The sequence below is a fragment of the Tetrao urogallus genome (genome assembly GCF_951394365.1).
Source record: "Tetrao urogallus genome assembly, chromosome: 19".
NCBI classification, from domain to species: domain Eukaryota; kingdom Metazoa; phylum Chordata; class Aves; order Galliformes; family Phasianidae; genus Tetrao; species Tetrao urogallus.
This window is the reverse complement of record NC_136832.1, coordinates 998,298-1,017,210: the sequence shown is the minus strand read 5'-3', so window position 1 is coordinate 1,017,210 and position 18,913 is coordinate 998,298. Positions and strand designations below refer to the sequence as shown.

At 47.9% G+C, this 18,913-nt stretch overlaps 1 protein-coding gene across 1 annotated transcript in view; it reads right to left on the bottom strand.

Moving 5' to 3' along the window:
• EXD3 (exonuclease 3'-5' domain containing 3) overlaps positions 1-18,913 on the bottom strand; it is a gene marked incomplete at both ends in the record, with an annotated part of 242,750 nt that overhangs the window by 102,277 nt on the left and 121,560 nt on the right. The window contains 7 exons of the mRNA XM_079544674.1: positions 1,730-1,900; positions 6,501-6,667; positions 7,698-7,908; positions 8,910-9,019; positions 9,727-9,940; positions 10,309-10,447; positions 14,982-15,148. Coding sequence (XP_079400800.1) covers positions 1,730-1,900; positions 6,501-6,667; positions 7,698-7,908; positions 8,910-9,019; positions 9,727-9,940; positions 10,309-10,447; positions 14,982-15,148 — 1,179 coding nt within the window. The remainder of the gene's footprint in view (positions 1-1,729; positions 1,901-6,500; positions 6,668-7,697; positions 7,909-8,909; positions 9,020-9,726; positions 9,941-10,308; positions 10,448-14,981; positions 15,149-18,913) is intronic.

Genomic DNA, 18,913 nt, shown 5'->3' with positions numbered 1-18,913 from the left:
GCACACCTGTGTTCCCTATGGCACAGTTTGAGACTGCGTGGGACAATACCCAAACTGCATATCTTGTGTTTGGTGACCAGGATCCAAGCCTTTATCCCAATCTTTGCAAAAACATTTGCTGCTTTTTGAGTGTACAGTGGTCAACATGCACCATTTATTAAACCAAGACTGCTAGATATAAAGCAGGATGGGAGGAGCCTATTTTTATCTTTGATTATCCAAGCACAGATCAAAGGCTCTGCAAGACGGTAACACTCCAAGGGCTTTTGATAGTGACAGGATGTTTGTGTGGTCACCATAGAGAAAAAAATGTAAAACATCCTGTCCATAGCACGATAAGGTATCAGGATGAGAAGTGGAGACGGGGCTCTGGGGGGAGGCAGTGAGAACCAGTTTGTTTAAACTTTTGCAATTTTGGCAGAGACGAGATATTAATTATTTCTGCAGAAGTTGAGCTTGCCCAGTATTCAGGCCAAAAAGACATCTGAAGAGGAAACATCCTGTGCACCAGGCCGGGTGATCAGCGTGCATTTGATAGCAGCACACTGTGTGGGCTGGATATCTCCATTTCTGGCATAGTAGAAATATGCCTGAAATGAAGAAGCATGAGTCTCTCCTCTGAAAGGCAGAGGGTCAAAGTAGTTATGGGAGTCCAGATCAATGTTTGTTGTCCCCACGCATGTTAGAGACTTCTTCCTTACCCAAACACGTCAGTGCAATTTGTGGCTGATCACCTCTGAGACATTTCACAACTGGCAGCCAGCTAGAAGTCACACTGCACTTCATTATGGAAATGTTTCCGTTCGTAATGAACACTCATCTTTTGATTATGTTTCTCCTTGATTGACCCAGGCACAAGGCAGGCAAATACCTTCCCTGTAAGTCCAATCTGGAGTCCATTAGAAACCGAAGTGAATTTTGGCTTCTGTTCTCTGATCACTGACAAGTTGCTAAAGAACCACCCCTGTCAAAGTCACTTGAGACTGAGGTCACACCTCTGTACTGTTCATATTCCTCTAATGACTTGAAGCATCCCAGCTGTCAACAATTTGGATGCCCAGAGGAGGGCAAGAAAGCTGGCAAGGTGTGTGCTGAGACACCTCAATCTTCTGGTCTGAGAAAGAGGCCAAGAGATGAGCTCACTGCTCTCTACAATGTCCCAAGGAGAGGAAGTGCAAAAGGAGGCTCTGGTCTCTTCTCTGAATAACCACTGACAAGATGCACAGGAACAGCACAAAGCTGTACCAGGGAGGTTCAGACTGGAGATAGGAAAAATTTCTTTACTGTGGACACTGGGACAGGCTTCCTAGACAGGTGGTTGGTACCCCAGGCCTGTCAGTGTTCAAGAAGCATTTGGATGATGTCCTCATTGATATGCTTTACCTTTTGGTCAGCCCCAAAGTTGTTGGATAGTTGGGCTTAATGATCTCTGAACTTCCAACTGAACTGTTCTATTCCATTACATTCCATCAAACACACAGACTTGTAAGAGATTTGAGTTCACAGCACACTCTGCTCACTTCCTTCCTCCTGGAAATGGGACACCAAGCCCACACACTGTTGCAGGGACTACCAAATTCCAGTTGCCACACAGCACAGCTTCTTGGGTTGAACCAGAGAGCTGGGACTCAGCCGTGTGCTTGCAGCTCCTGAGAGTGACTTACTGGTAATTTAGTAAGCTGCTCCAAGGAGTGCAGATGGGAGTTATAAACACACACACACCACTGACCTCAGCTGCTTTCCTATGGTCATCCTCATTCTCCAGCATCCGGACGTCCACACCAAGGCAGCGGAGATAGCGCCCAAGGCCCTGCAGCATGTTATCACAGACCACGCTGAACTCCTTTGGGGAGATGGGAGCAGGGGGACATGAGATCTCTTTGTCAGATCCTCTGCATTGCTACGGAAAAGCAAGAGATCTGTAAGCAGCAGAGAAGAAGGTTGACTGTCACCATGCCTGTTCTGCCTCCCTGCATCTTCCCACCGTGACAAACCCAGCTGTCCCCTATCATGTGTTACAGCTGCCCCCACATCCTGCAGCACCCCCAGCTCCTCCTTCACATCCTTTCTTCAACTCTTCAACAACCACCTACAGCCTGAGCAGAAGGCAGCACACGGTGGGGCTAATCTGGAACTAGCCATCTACCTGCAGACACCCGGTCACCCAAAGCAAGGATCTGCAGCCTTTCCCTTGAGAAATGCCACCTTGGCCTCTATGCTTTACACAGACAGAAATATATCTTACACACTGCTATCCCCCTATGAAATTAGACTGCAATCAATATAGATGTTCCAAGGTTATTCTGTGGGAAGGGGATCTGACAGACGGGGAGAAACAGGTAGACAAAGCAGTCATGTTGGCCTTGTTATCTTCGGAAGTTTAAAAATAGGCAGTGCCTGAATTGTGTTTATTTTATTTCAAATTGCTGCTGGGGGAGTTCCTGCAGTTGGAGACTTTGTCTCTGGGAGGCTCCCACTACAATGCACGGAGAAGGGAAGTTAATAAGGAGCCTCCAGGGTTCAGCACTGCCTTCAGGAACTTGAATCTGCTGGGATGACAGAAGGGAACAGACACCATCTATGCAGGGCTATGATTCTGTGATTCTATGCTATCCTTGCAGCACTTCATTTTATGCAGGAGCTGATTCAGCCTTGGAAACACAGCAGAGCACCATTCAGACACACCTGGGCTGACTCTTAAAACCAGCTCAGACTCCAGGGCTCAATTTGTGAGATGCTGCACTCCCAGAAGCTGCTACATGCAATGCAGGCTCTGCAGCACTGCGTGGAGAGGCTGGGCTGTCCCCAGCTCCTGGAAGGACCCTGGTGAACACAGACATGTCCTGAGGCGTCAGGGTGCTGTGATAACAGATCAAGTTGGCCCTTCAGTGTTGAGGTAGTCGGAAAATACTTAAGCATGTGGTGCTGCCTCCCTTCCAACAGATGTAGAGGAGCAGCAGCTGGCTCTTAGTTGTGTTTATTCAGTGGCTAACTGTGCCATATGTAGCTTTTTTCTCATGTTTCATCCCAGCAGAATGCAAAAGGCTTCTAAAGGAGAACAGTGTCATTAGCCCCACTTTGGGTAGTGGATAAAGAAACACTGAGAGCTTGGAGTCAGGCAGGATGCAGGCAGGCAAAGTCTGCTTTTCTGAGTCCCAGTCCGGGTTTTACCAGCTACCTCGTGGTTAATGAATCTGACTGTACAGAATACAAAGATGACCCAGGAGTTCACAAGGTAATTCAAGCCTGAAGTACTCACTTTTCCCATCCCTGCAGCAGCCAGTCAGGTATGTTGTAATGCACAATACTCCCATGAACACAAAGCCCAAGGAATTAGGAAACTACTGAGCGGCTTTGCACATCTCTATCTGAATAATGGGATACTGCAGATGTACACATTTGATAAGGAGGATACTGGAAAGGTAGCTGTGATCAAGAGTATCTCTGCCCAACCATGGACAGCAAGCCTCTCTAGAGTCTGCTGACTGCCATGAGCCCACATTTGTGACATCAGGAAGAGGACACCATGTATGATAAAGCTGGAGGACTACTGTCCACTCCTGATCTTTCAAGCTGAGTCACATGAGGCTCTGACTGGGAAATCAAAAAACATCAAAAAAGACTTTAAGTCCCTTGGGAATACATTGAAGGGATCGAGAGCACTGGAGACTGGGATCTGGGCAGAAGGAGGAGAACAGACCAGCTGAAAGAATGGCTGTGTGGATGGCGTTATGTCCAGGGCTTTGGGTTCCATGACCTAGGATGTACCTTCAAATGACTGTGAATGCTGACATTGGATGAGATGCAGCTCACCAGGAGGGGCAAGAACACACTGGGCAGCAAGCTGGCTGGACTAGAGCTTGAAGCTAGATTTGACAAGGGAAGGGGATGAACTGCTGAGTGACAAAGAAAAGCCAGGGAATACAGTCACCTTAGGAAGAAACTGGGGAAAGCCTCAGATTTGTCCCAGAGGATTTTGGGGGGGTTTCTTCAGATATGGAGAAGGCTGAGGTACTTAATGAGTTCTCTGCTTCAGTCTTAACTGGCAGCCAGGCTTCCCATGCCTCTCATGCCCCTGAATCTCTAGGCAGGGGTCAGGGAAGCAAAATCCCTCCCACTGTAAGAGCAGAGATCTGAGTTCAAGTCTGAGATCACCTCATGAGGCAGAACAAGTCTATGGGGCTGGATAACATGTATCCCAGGATCCTGAAGGAACTGGCTGAAGTGGCTGCTGAGCCACTCTGTCATATCTGAAAAGTCATGGCTGTCAGGTGAAGTTCCCAGGGACTGGAAGAGAAAAAGGGAAACATCACTCCCATTTATAAGAAACGAAGAAAGGAAGACCTGGGGAACTACAGGCTGGAGCGCCTCGCCTCCGTGCCTGAAAAGATCACGGATCAGATCCTCCTGGAAGAGATGTTAAGGCACATGAATGGTAAGGAGATGATCTGAGACAGTCAGCATGTCTTCACCAACAGCACATTGTGCCTGACCCATCTGGTGGCCTTCTATGATGGAGTGATGGCATTAGTGGACAAAGGGAGGACAACTGATGCCAACTACCTGGATTCACAAAGCCTTCGCTATGGTCCCACACCACATCTGTATCTCTAAACCGGAGAGAGATGGATTTGAAGGGTGGAATAAGAAACTGGTTGGATGGTCACAGACAAAGGGTTGTGGCCAGCAGCTCTAGGTCCAGGTGGAGGTCGGTGACGAGTGATGTCCCCTGGGGGTCCATCTTGGGACCAGGGCTCTTGAACATTTTTATTAGTGACACAGACACTGGGATTGAATGCACTCTCAGCAAGTTTGCAGATGACACAAAGCTGAGTGATGCAGCTGATACAACAGCAGAAAGGGATGCCATCCAGATAGACCTGGACAAGCTTGACAAGTGGCCCCATGTAAACTGAGTGAGGTTCAACAAGGCCAAGCGCGAGGTATTGCACTTGAGTTGGGGCAATGCCAGATATGAGTACAGATGGGAGAGGAATTTGACAGCAGCCGTGCAGAGAAAGATGTGGGGGTCCTGGTGGGCACAGAGCTGCACACGAGCAGCAGTGTGCGCCCGCAGCCCGGGAGGCCAGCAGCACCCTGGGCTGCACCAACAGAGGGCTGGCAGCGGGCAGGGAGGGGATTGTCCCCCTCTGCTCTGCCCTCGTGAGGCCCCATCTGCAGTACTGCGTCCAGGCCTGGGGCCCCCGGCGCAGGAAAGACGTGGGGCTGCTGGAGCGGGTCCAGAGGAGGCCACGAGGACACTCAGAGGGCTGCAGCACCTCTGCTGCAAAGACAGGCTGAGGAGCTGGGGGTGCTCAGCCTGGAGGAGAGCAGGCTGCGGGGAGACCGCATTGTGATCCTCGCATGTTGAAGGGGGATTATGATCAGGAAGGAGAACTTTTTACACAGTCTGATACTGACAGGACAGGGGGGGGAATGACTTTAAATGAGGAGGGGAAATCTAGATGAGATGTTAGGAAGAAATTGTTATCCAGAGGGCAATGAGGCCCTGGCAGTGCTGCCCACAGAAGCTGTGGGTGCCCATCCCTGGACACATTCAATGCCAGGCTGGACGGGGCCCTGGACAGCCTGATACAGTGTTTGACAACCAGACCATGGCAGAGGTGTTTGAACTGTATAGGCTTTAAGGTTCCTTCCAAAATAAGCCATTCAATGATTCTATGAGTCTACAGAAGGTAGCACTGCATTCACATTTGAGAATATTTGGAAAGAAACACAGACCAGTGAGTCTTGTCTGTTAATAAACAAATCTTGCTTCCTGCAAACGTTCTCATAGGTGCATAAACAATCAGATGTCTGCATTTTGAAAGTAAAACTTTGTTACCAAGAGAGAAGGACAAGTCACGTTCCAAAATAGTTCAGCATTCACACTACAAGTTGCCAACTGAGTTTTGAAGTTCGGCCACAAGGTACGATGCAGGGGGGAGGACAGATCCAGAGTGTGCAATGGTGGGCTGGGGCTGGGGCCCAGACACAAACCACCAGCAGAAAGACTTTTTGATGAATTGTTTTTAATTTAGCAGACTTTTACTGCGGATGCAATAAAAGGGGCATTCCCATTATGAAACCAAAGTGTAGAAGTTCAGTTAAAAGCAAAAGTAAGGAAGCCAGAGTTTTGAAACCTGATTAATGCAACACCTAGGCTACAGAATTCAAGCCCACACCAATGAGGAAACAGAGAAGAAGCATTTCTACCAGCAAAGTCAGCTGGATTATGCCACACAGATCTGCACCAAGGACAAATTTGCAAGGACAAATAAAGCTAAAACTGCAGGGAAAGCCAAACTGAGGTATGCAAAGGAGGAAATACATCTTAGCCGTGAAGGGGAGGAGCAAGGAAGATATTTGCTGCAATAGTCCTGAGAACAGACTACAACCAGGCATGCCAGGCATAGCTAATATTATGACTGAGAGACAAAGCAACATATGATTTACAGGGGTCTTGAGTAACATGCAGCTCTTTGAAGCTGTTTACAAACCTGTCCAGAAGGTGACGGTACCTCTTGTTTATTCAGCTGCTTCTTTGCCCTGGGTTTTACACTTGCTTTTCCCACCAGACTTTCAGTCAGGTCTGAACTCAGACCAAAGCTTTCTGGATCCTTACACAGTTTCTCGTAGACCTCCAACAAGCAGTATGCATCTGAAGCTGAAAAAAAGCAAAACATGAGCATGAGCTGGATTCACTCAAAAGTCAAATAGACTTCCCAGTGCAAGGAATAATCTTCATCTTTGTAAATTCCACTTACTAACATTATACCCTGTACTCTTTTACTGCACAATCACAAAATAGACGCAGAGCAACTGAAAAAGTGACAGCCCTCTGTTACCTCTGCTCTAACGTAATGCAAATTGCAGTGTGCCTGCTTAAGCACCAGGTAGGACAGCTTCAGCCAAACCATTTTACTCTCCATTGTTCCTGAGAAGTGGTTTGCCCATGGTTTATTACGGCATCTCAGCTATGGGAAGGCAGCTTCCCCATTAGATGCAATATCTTAAAAAGCAATAAGTGAGCTGTTTGCAATCACCTGCCCACACGCACTGCCATGCGGCCTCTGCTCCGCGCAATGGGAGCCAAGTCTCCAAGCCAGTTTTACAAGTCTTAGTGATTAACTTTTGTGGGAACTGTGTCAACTTCAAGGATAGCCGAGCGAACAAAGGGCTGGTTCGCTTCAGCAGGCTGTCCTCTGATGCCTCGGGAAAAGATTGAGACTCAGACTTCTGACTCTGGGGTAATCAGCACTAAATGCCACCGTTGCCTCCACAGCACAGATCCTGTGCTACAGTCTCTGACACCACGTCTACCCACTTTTAACTCTAACAAGCGCTTCACTGTGACAAATGAACACAGCATTTGTTTCCCAGAAAGGCTGTGAAATGAGGCAGAAGGAAGTGGACTTTCTTCCTTTCATTTACTGAGAGGAGTTTCCACTGGGATGTTTCATCAGACAGAATCTGCAAAGCACAGGAATTCCTTCATAAGGGAAATAATGAATCACTGGGCAGTTTAAACTTCAACCATTAAAACCACGTCCACAAAAGGACAAACAGAACATGTGCGGGCTCCTCCATACAGGAGTGAATCGCCATTTGCCGCTTAATGATTTTACTGGTGACAGACATCAGACAAACACGGTCTCCAAGGGAGAAATGCACCTTGAGGCAGTCAGTGAGCAGACCTGCATAGAGGATCTGTTCCTCCCGCAGTGGTCGTTTCTCCCAGTTAGACATCTGCTCTGTTTTATCTAGTGGTTTTCCCAGGACGTGTTGCACCAGGAGGCTGAGCCCTTTTTCTGGCTGCCTGAGCCCTTCATCCTCACAGCTCTGCTCTGGGGGCAGCGCATCGACCTTTAGGCTGCCCTTCTTCCAGTCAATGGAGCTCTTTTGCAGCTGATGGAAGGAGAAGGATACAAAACGTGGTTATAAAACAAATCCTACAACACCTCCTTTTTCGGTGGGTGGGGACACACAGCAACCCTATCATTTTTAGATCTTGCCTGGCACACTGAATCCCATTGTCGCAGACAAGGGCTGGGGTGGCATTAGATATATAAAGCTTCTGATTATTTGCTTAACAAATGCATTTGCTGGAAAGAAATCCTTCCTTCCTGAGAAGGAAAAGATGTTCACTGTCTGACAACATCGCATCCCAGCAGCAGGGTTGTGACTGAGGCTCTCTGGAGGTTTGCAGGGGTACTCAGCCAAACTAAAGGCTGCTGAACACCACCTCAATAAAAGCACAGCAGTGGTTCGGCACCTTTCTCCTCCTGGATCCAGAGGAAAGATCTTCCTGCAACACAGTGGGCAACAGCCCTTCTGAAGTTGCCACTTCTCAGATAAAAATGAGCCAATACTTCTGCAGGTACTTCAGACACCACTGCACTTCCCAGGTTAAGCTCTCCATCCCAAATATCTGGGTCCTCCCAGCCTGAAGCCTGAAATGTCCTCTGCAAATTTGACCCATTAAAGCGGCTGTCCTCAAGAACTCTGCAGATCGCTGAGCTGCTGTGTGCTGACCGCAGACATCTGCATCTCAGCTGAACAGACACTGCTGTGCTGAACTCACCTGCAGCGCCGCGTTCAAAACCTTTCCCTAGTTGAATGGAGCTATGTCTCCACTTGGTTCCATTTTTCCACAGCTCGCACAAAGCCTGTGAAAGGTTATTAGTATACCAAGCACTAACTTTTTAGTTGATGAAAACTGAATGCTTCTGTTTTGCTACAGAATCAGATTTCCCTTGAAGGTCAAAAACAGAAAAGGTCTGTTCACTCACTCAGCCATCTCCCTGCCAGTACAGGATACAAAAACACAAAGCTGTGAAATCATGCCAGTTATCTACCAGCGCAGGCAGAAGACACAATTTGCCATGTTTTCAAGTGTTAATCCTTACTAGTTTGTCTATTGTGAGTAGGTCCACTACGCTTTGTGACTGCTTATCCATGCCTTTCAAAGTGGAGCATGTGGCTGCAAGACTGCTAAGATCTCCAGACATCCCATAACCTGGAAAGGAAAAAATAATCACATGATTAGCAAAACTCAAATTATGGCTAACATGCTGCAGCTTTTTCTAGTTTGAAGACAAAATGTTAATGATATATATATATACTTTGGTAGAAAGTCTGTTTGGATAGAGAACATCGCAGACTTCCAATCTTTCCTAATCCTGAGACAGAACAAGTGGATGAAAAGCGCTGAGTTTAAGCTCAGTTTTGTTAAAATCTGCTAGATCAGGGAAAGGTGAACAGAATAAACTCCACAAGCCTTTAGCCTCTGTGAACTTCAGAGGATGGATAATGAAATAGCCCTTGAACTCCTCTGCAAGGGCTTCCAAACAGGGCCTAAAATCAGTGTGGTAAGCTGCAGAATGTTGGTGTCCAGCAAGTCTGCTTTGGGACAGGCTCAACCAATCCAGAAAACACAGCTTCCCCACACATCTGAAGGTCAGGGTTTGGTATGGAACTAACCAAGACAATCCCAAGCCTGAGTGGGGAGGCTAACTTGGAAATCTAGCTCAAAAAAGGGAGATATCTACCATTACCAGCCATCCCGTTCACCCTGCTTATTCATATAGGCAGTCTTTGAATACCCAGGATACAAAAGTCATCCCATGCTAACTGGACTGAGAGAATGACAACCCCAGCAGGACCCAGGCACTTCACACGAGCTGAGCTGCCTTCAACACCCGAGGCAGGGGAGAAGCACGTTACCTAGTTTAGTGATGGCTGCATCTGAGTAGAGCCTCTGGATGATATGGGGAAGCTTCTCATTCTCACCCTTGACTTCAGCTTGCTCAAGGAGCCGTGGCAAATCGAGCAGGAACACCTCATCCCTCACAGCGAGTTGAAGGAGGGAGACGCGGGGCTTCCCGACCATGCCAAACGAAGGCCTCCACTCCATGTCAATGCCAACAATCTGCCCAGGCTGCAACACAGACAAAAGCTTTCTGCACTTGCAGACTGTCCACGCTTAAAAATTGCCTGAACCAGCTTGAAAAACAGTTACTACCCAGGATACACGTATTACTTTTTCAACAGCTGCGTCTCTTTGCAGGGGTGCAAAAGACACCAATCTCAAGTGACATTCACAGTTCACGCAAAGTACACCTGTGGGGTTTCCCTGCCACAGCAATTCCCAGCATGCTACCCAGGCTGACAAGCCTACAGGCCTCACTGCAGTCCTTGGCTTGAGGAGGGAGGTGTTAATGGCACCCATAAGCACTCCCATGTACCAGCCTGTTATGCAGTTTCTGCTCCCTGATCTTCCGGCTTAAACACCACAGTAATGCTCACCTGCAGCACCTTTTCACAGCATTGCATCATATCTTCCCAATTCTGCAGTAAGTGAATATTCGCACGTGGAATAGGAAGCTGGTAATAATCCTTCTTCTTAACCTCTTTGTAATTCTCTTCTTTGGTTGCCTCTTCTACCCTGCACAGAAGCAGATACAACAGCTTTAAAGTATTCAGTGAGGGGAAATGCTGGTTTGGAGGAACCCTGGAGAGCCTTAAGCCCCTTATTTCGCCCTGGCCCTGCATTTCCCCCCTGACACTCCACTCTTTCTCTTACCTCTTCTTTCCTCCACTTCCCTATAACTTCAGTCTCCTTCATCCTGACTCACCTCCCCGTTTTATTTCCATAAACCATCACTGAAATGGCACTGTCTGAGATCTCGCCATGCTCATGTACTGTATCCACAGCAGAGAACAATTAAATCAAAGCACCTGTGACAGACTCAGTCCCTGTCCTCAGTGCTCTGCTCTCTCCCAGAACTGATGAAGTGTGGATGACAACGTTGGGCAGTCGTTTCCATGTTGACAGAGATAACACATTTTAGAGATACAGCCACTGGCCCCTGAGGTTAACACAGAAGTCCATTAGCTCCCGTGGTGTGATGCATAACAAAGGCAGCACAGACCAGCAATGCGTCCAGACAGGAGCTTCTCGCTTCCCCACAGCATAAACTGGCTCAGAACGAGAACCTCAGGCTGCTCCACGCTAGGATTGCTCCCAGAGGGAACGGGTGACTCTGTCTCACTGTTTTTGTAGCAAAGGATTCACGCGTTGCCTGCTGCCATCCAGCTTCTTCCTTCTCCTTCCCCTTCCCTGTAAAATGACCACATGAGCTGAACAAGAACACGCTGCCAGCTGACCCACAGAACACGTGCCTTGGTGTTCAGATGTGCCACACAGAGATTTGGTGTCTGCATTAACACTGTGGGCCTGTTGGGAAGATGCCTGCAGGAACGAGCTTGCTGATTGCCCACAGCAGATCTCAGACAGCATTCTGTCCTTACAAAACACAGCAAAGCCTCCTGGAATGGCCTCATAGCTGAAAGTCAGTGTATTGCTGCGGCGTCTCAGCCAGATGATGCAATCAGAGGAAAGAAGCTAATAAAAATATCCAGCTATTTTGGACATGTCACAAATTTCTGGATAGTCTCTTTCCCATAGAGACTTGAAATGGGTTATTATTTGAGAAAATATTGACTAAGCTTATGTTTAGGGGACTGTGTGACTAATTTTGCATCAGTGCAGCTTTCACTGTACAAACACTCCTTTCCATGCATTTGTGTGCACGGGGAAGTCAATATTTGTGTAAAATATTTGATGAAGGTGTGCAGTCTCAGGTCTCCAGGAATATTCTCATCTGCAGAGCTCAGGAGGGACATGAGCTGCGGCCAGTGGAGAGATAATATTATTTATGTGCAGGTATCACCTTGTCCTCTACAGTGTGAACATCCTCTCTGGCAACCTGCTGCACTGTTAGCTCAACAAATAATAAGGCAGACAGACTGTTTTATTAGGTTCCATGGCTCCACTAATCTTACAGTAGCTATCGCAACCGGATGAGCAAAACTGCAGCAACAAAGGATTTTGCTTGTCTGCTACAGCTCCGCATGGATGGCAGAGCACCTGCTGATCAGTGTGCCTTCACTCCACCCGCACAATACTGAGGCTTCCTGAAGCAGAGGCATGCCCTGAGATTCCCGACCTCTTTGGTTTTTATCTCCTGAGATGCACAGTTTGTGGCTAGGTCACACTCCTGTTAACCACCCCTTTGTGTTCTGAGGGATTACACCTCATGCAAAAACCTCCTGGCTCCCAGCAGGCAGTCGTGCAGCTTCAGTAAGGGGGAGAAAGCAGCTCCACGATGCATCAGATCTAAGCAGAACATGTCCTTGACAGACAAGTTTCCTGTGCTCCAAGAAAGCCATGTACTGTTTGGAGAAGTGGGTCTTTGTGGACAGTGCTTTCAGTGTGAGTACATCTGGGTCACATTCCTCAAGGGTACATTGGGCCTGAACACCAACCCGTGCAGCTCCGCACTGGGAGAAAGATCAGATCCATGAACTTCAGCACGTGAACTGTTAAAGGCCATCAGTGATCTCCTCCCCAGTTCATTACCATTAAAAATAGTGATACATTATGTACTCATTCATCTTCTAATTAAAGCAAGTTAATCCAGACTATACTCCTAAACTATGACTTTTTAGCCAAGAAAAGCTCCGGCTTTTTGGTTTCTTTTTTTTCAGAATCACCTCTTCCAGGGATGGAAATCTGCTCCAGTGCTCTAGTGCTGAAAACAAGACACTGATACCTGACACTGAACTTGTTAGAGCAGGTAACCTTGCCCAGTCTCAGGCTTGCTCTGTTTAATACGGTCCCCTTGGCGAGGGGTCAGCATTAACCAGGCACCCCAGAACAGATTCTAACTGTTGGAGGGAGTTCATAAATCTGACATACAACATCAGTAGGAAAGTTCAATGCTAAGAATGTAAGGTAAGAGGAAGAACCCAAATCGTGTGGATGGAACTGCACATTCTGCAGCAGCATGTGAGAGCCTCAGACAATGTGGAGGAGCAGAGGAGGAAGAGAATGCAGCCCCTGCCTCTGCTTGTTGCACCAAGCAACTGGTGCTGAATTGGGGCTGAAAGCTTCCAATTTGCTACCAAAAGAGCAGTGATGGTTCATCTTCTGCTGGCTTTAATCCTTCCCAAACGGGCAATGTGTGATGCCAACTTCTCCAAAAGGCCCCACAACCCATTTCCAATCGCAGATTTCCATCACGTGCACTGCAAAGTTCAGCCCCATACATGAACTTATTCCCTCATGTTACTGGTTCCAAGGGTTATGTTTGAAGGATGCTAAAGATATGAGCTATCAGCTTGTACAAAAATGTAAATAGTTACCTCTTGGGAGTGGTCAAGATTTTCTCACAAACTCTCCTCTAATCTCACCATGTTTTTGAACTAGAAACACCAATCTCCACGTTAAAAAATAACAATCTCAAACCCAACGCCACATTTCACAATTGAGGACAGAAAGGTAAAACAAAGGCATCAAGTAAGAGGGGCTGAGTCCCAGCACCCTGCAGTAAGGTGACTGCCTATAAGAGTGGAGTCCTAAGGGACATAATGCACTGTGGTTCTGCTGCTTCTTTTGTTTTTTGACAAAAGCCCTGACTCTACCTGGAAATATGCGACTGCTCCTCGAACGTCAGCAAGGCTTTGAGCTATGCTCCACCAAAACCACACAGCCACAGCTGTCCTGCATTTGCATTGAGTGTTCAGGGGTTGGTGCTCTTCTGTGCACAGAATCCAATTAGATAAATTCCTGCCCTTCAACAAGTAGAGAAAATGCTGCTTGCAACAGGCCAGCAAAGCGACAGTAATTACTCTGACCCCAAGGGCTGTGGTAGCCTGCAGCCTTGCAGGAGTTTGGCTGGTGAACACATGTGGGCACAGAGGCTGCCAGCCTGGGTTCACAGGACCAGACCTCACCCAGCCCGAGGTTCCAGATTTCCTGGGTGAGATCCTGAGAAGAGCCCACAAGCACCACCTGCAGTCTTTGCAGTTCCTCAGGACTTGCAGAAGCCAGCAGCAGTGTGCAGATCTTTCTGCAGGAAAAAAATGCTTTAAGAAATAGTGCCGAACACGACACTACCTTAGAGATCTGCTTTAAAATGCTTGTGGGCAGAGCCATTGAAGTGTGGCAGAAACACCCTCACTCATGAGCAAGCAACTGAGGCTCAGCACATTATACCATATACCATTATACCATTATACCTCCATACAGCACAAGTAAGCAACTGGAGGACACTGCTGCACAAGGAGGATGACGTGGGGCTATTAACTCCAAAATACACAGCACAGAACATCCAGAAGACACAGAACCAGGACTGCAAAGCTTTGGTACACCTTCACATGGAGCCCACTGTGGTTGGCTCACCTGCTGCATGGAACATGGGGTTCCAAAGCAGGAGGGGAACTGTGGCACTGCACTGTGGGGACTGCATTAGAGGAAGGAAGGGGGACAGAAACTAACCAGAGGCCTGAGGGCATCTGAACACCACTGGGTAGATTTGTGCCTGAGAGTCTGGTTTCATCAAATTCTATTAACGTAACTCCTCTAGGATCATCAAAAATCCCCATTACTTCTCACAGTGTTGGATAAAGTAAAACCTCCAGACTGGGTTAACAGCTGTCAAAGGAGGAAGCAAACAAATATAATTAGGAAATTTTGAGGAATTTTAAAACTACTTTGTTGTCCACAAGTCTCCCAAAAGACATTAAACCAGGTTAGAGTGCAGTGGGGGATGCAGAGCATATGGAAAACATGCAATCAACTCAATAAGGTAAATGCGTGTTCAGATCCTGCACACACCATTTCATTTGTGCTGGTGATCCAGCAGAGAGTCTGAAGACCCCTCCACAGCAGGAAACAACCTCATACAGCTTCTAAATTCTCACAAGTGAGCTTTAAGTGCACCTTTCCAGACAATTCCAGGCATATGAAAAGCAAATGTGCCATGTTTATCACCAAGATGTGATCTTACTAAATGGAGGAAGTTTTTGCAAAACTATCTCACCAAGGAAGCACTACAGCAGATTATTTTAAGCAAATACACAGTCCTTGTATGATAAGTAATCTACACTGAAGAGGCACAAAATGGGGTATTTACCTCTCTTGGATCTCAAGCTTTTGAAGCTCATCAGCCACTTCAGAAGGCAGCATCTCCTCAGGCAAATTGCAGTGTTGTGCCCATCTTGCTGCTGCGTTCAGATCACAGTATCTGAGCAGCAACTGTATCAGGTGCCCCTGAAGCCATCGATTCTCTCCAACTGTGCTCTGGAAGGAATCAGAGGTGAAGAGATGTCACTGAAACGTCCATTGTGGTGTATCTCACCCCTCTAAGGAGAGACCATCCTCCCAGGGGCCCTGAATTAGTGCAGAGAGGAGCAGGAATGCCTGCAGTGCAGGACTCGCACTATTCAAGCCCAGCAAGGGCTGCACCTCTTTCTGCCAGGAGACAGAGCACCTCTGGATGCCAAGAGCTTACCAGGCTCTTTGGATTCTTCAATAGCAAGGCACCTCTGAACTGTATTTGTGTATTGTATTCAGGAAATATCTGTCTGAAAGCCATGGGTGCAGCAGAGATAAGTGAGGGTAAAGCAATGCCATGTAGCCAGGCCAGTGGCTAGCATATTGTTTGGTTGATCTCAGACACTAATTAGATTCAGCACCATCAGAAGCAGTGACTGAGCAGTGAGTACAGCTCTTTGGACTCATCAGCCAGCTAACTGCATGGCTTCTGGGTTGATTTACATGCTGTGTGCACACATGGGTCTGAAGGGATGCTGATGTGCTGGAAAAGGCCATAGGATGGCTGCAGATAAGACAGCAGCATTGGGTTTCTCCCAGCTTTGGGATTACCTGTGTGGATAACTAGGACTCTACAATTTGTCAGTCACATGCGGGTTCAAAGCAGGACACAGCAAAGCTTTCTTGAGCAGCACACTCTGATGTTCACTGTGAGGATAATGCTCATTGCTCAGTTTGCACACCACTGCTGTGAAAACAGGGCCACCAGGTCCCTTCTGCAGCAAAATGCAGCAGATGTTAAGCAGACATCCTGCAACACCAGCACAGACCTAGCCAGCACAGCCAGTGGGTCCAGGCAGGCAGTGGTCCCCTCCTGGACTGGAAATCGTTTGCTCTGGAAATCCGACTTTAACCCCACTGATAACAAGAGGTATCCAGAGCAGATATTTCTCCTTTAGTATCTATTCCAGGTCTCTGTGGACATGATGACTGCCTTATTGCTTACACAGACAAACACAATCTCAAGTGTCACTGCAGGAGCCTGAGTTATGCACACCTGCAAATGGGGAAGGCCGTTTGAGATGTTCCCTGTCCCCAGATGTTTTCTGGTGGGAGTGAACACAGTGTGCATGTGCCTGAGCGCATTTCAGAGCTCAGAAGAGCACAAGCACAAACTCACTGCTGCCTGTGGCTTAATCCAGTGGGGAAGCACAGCTCGTTGCTCATGCTGGCACCACGGAGCTGCCATGAGCAGATGAATGGGGCCCACAATAGTCTCCACTTTGACACTCAGATCCACCAAAGCTCTGTTCTCTCGTTCACCACCCTGCTGGATGCTCTTCAGGGTGCTGCGACGCAGCAGCTGTAATAGGTAGTTGGAGTATGGTGATCTGACAACCAGGAGAGCTGCAGGGGGTGGCAGCAACCCCTCCTGCCCAGCCAGCCCACCTGTGCTCACACATGGCTCAGAGCCACCGCAGCCAGACCCACATTCCTCCAGACAGCCCTGCTGACTGATTTACTCACCCATCTCCCTTAGAAGTTAATATTGTCAAGGAAACTTAATTGCTACAACAAGTTGAAACTCTACACGGCGGATCAGGTTCTGCAGATATACAGCTACACTGCTGCTAGCACTACCAACAGGTATTTTTTAGGGTAGCAAAAGGCCACAGGAATGAAGTGCCCAGGTGTGCACATTACTGCTATCCCTCCTTTGCTGCCCCACCAAGCTCCCGCAGGTCAGAGGCTGTTCCCAGGTGTGGGCACCTTGCTTTTCCTCCCCTGCATGTGCCAGCAGTGCTGGGTGGTAACGCAGGGGCCACGGGGCCTCATTCCTCACATTCCTTCAGTAACTAAAAGGTGAGAAGTTTTCTTCAAAGCAGACAGCCCTGAGCAGAGATCAGGAAACAAACCTGGCGACGGCCTCAAGGTAAAGGAAGGAAGGAAAATAAAGAAAGAAAGAAACAAACAAACAAAAACGCCCCAAACCAAAAACCCCAGAGAGGTGTTGGAGGGGGCACAGGCCTGGAAGAAGAGCCACGGACATCTGGCATCCCAGGTAGTGCTCACAGGAAGCCAACCTGCCCCTAAAAACTGCCACCTCAGCACCGTGTCTGTGCCCTGCCACTTCACCAGCTGCCACAACGCAGCTCTTCCCATGGGTACAAGCAGGACTTTCACTGCTGCTCCTCGGAGGCACAGCAGGAGCAGTGCCAGCAGGATGGGGGGAGCACAGGGAGCCCAGAGCTCGGCTGCAGGGGGGAAGCAGGAAAGGGAGACACAGCGATGGGCAGTGCAGGAAAGGATCAGCTGCCACACTGCAGCTTTTGCACTCCACGTTTCCTCCCCCCTGAGACCTCCCTCGGCCATGCCAGCCCACACACTGCATCTCACATCTCTGCTCCATGCAGCTGAGCTCAGCCAAGCACCTTGGACAAGAAGGGCGCTGGGAGAACTCCTGCCTGCTCTGCCAAGCCGCTTCTCACAGTCCTCCCCAAAAGAACATATTTTCTTATTAACATTACAGAGCAATTCCCTCTTCTAGGTTCCCCTGTGTCCATCCCATTGTCTTTCTGTCTTTTTTCCTACAACACAAAGTCTTTGGGGGTGGATCTCTCTTCAGTTCAATTGTTAATAAATCTCCTCGTGTCAGCTTTATTTCTGGAAATAATGAGGTGCAGATCTTTCTCTTTTTTTAATGATAACAGATTTATTCTTTCAACCACAAAAACAACTCTGGAAAGAAGGTTAACGTCTCCAGAGATATTACATCTTGCACTCTGAAATGGAAAATAGCTGTGTTTGTTATTTGTTGTTTCTTTGAATGAAAAGAAATAACATTGCTCTAAAGGGGAAAGGCTTCCACCGCAACAGCTCAGCAAGGAGCAAGAATGTGGAAAGCGGTCCCACAAGACGTGGGTCCGGATGGAGGGACAAACACTGCACTTGGGGTGACATTTCATGCCTTTTGTTTTCAGGACACATGGAGAGGAAAGCGGCGCAGTGGTTTGATGAGCATCAGCCACACATCCTAGTGAGAGAAGATGACTGTACCAGGAGGCTTGGTTACTTCTGTGGGTTCTAGACGTATCATACATTCTTTAATCCACACAAAATGCCTGACACCACCAACAACCCATGATTAAAGCTTTCCAAAATGACTGCTGCAGATTACCTACTTGTAAATCCAGTTCTTCCCCAGCCAAACACCTCATACAGATCCTAGCAGTCAGTACAGAACAAGGCCAGCAATGCCACAGAATCATGGAATGCCCTGATCTTAACCCACGGCACAGCAATTCCTCCACTGCTATTGGTAATGTGGAATTCAAATACACAATATCTGTTCTGGAAGTCACCCTCAGCTGCCCTGGGTTACTTTTATCTGTGTGAGTTGAGCTGCATTTCTGCCTGATACGATTCTCCACTTTCCCCCAGTATCTTTAACCAGGCAGTGAAGTTATTCATGCTGCAGTGACACCAATATTTGCAGCTACATTTTAATTTAACTTTTGAATGTGTTGGCCAATTTCCTCTGCTATTCAGTGCTGCTAGAAACAGCAGAAAAACGTCCTGCTAACACAGAGAAAATGTCACGTAGGAGCCCGACACTGTAAGGGAGGGGAAAGTGAAACCTGAGCTCTGAAGGACAGAACTGCTGTAAGCCACGGAGGAGGTGAGGAGCACTCATGGGGTCACTGCGATGCTGCAGGTGCCTCCAGGTTCCCCGGAGCATCCTACCGTGCTGTCACTGTTGCTTCATTTGTGATGGAGGTTTCTGCATTGCAG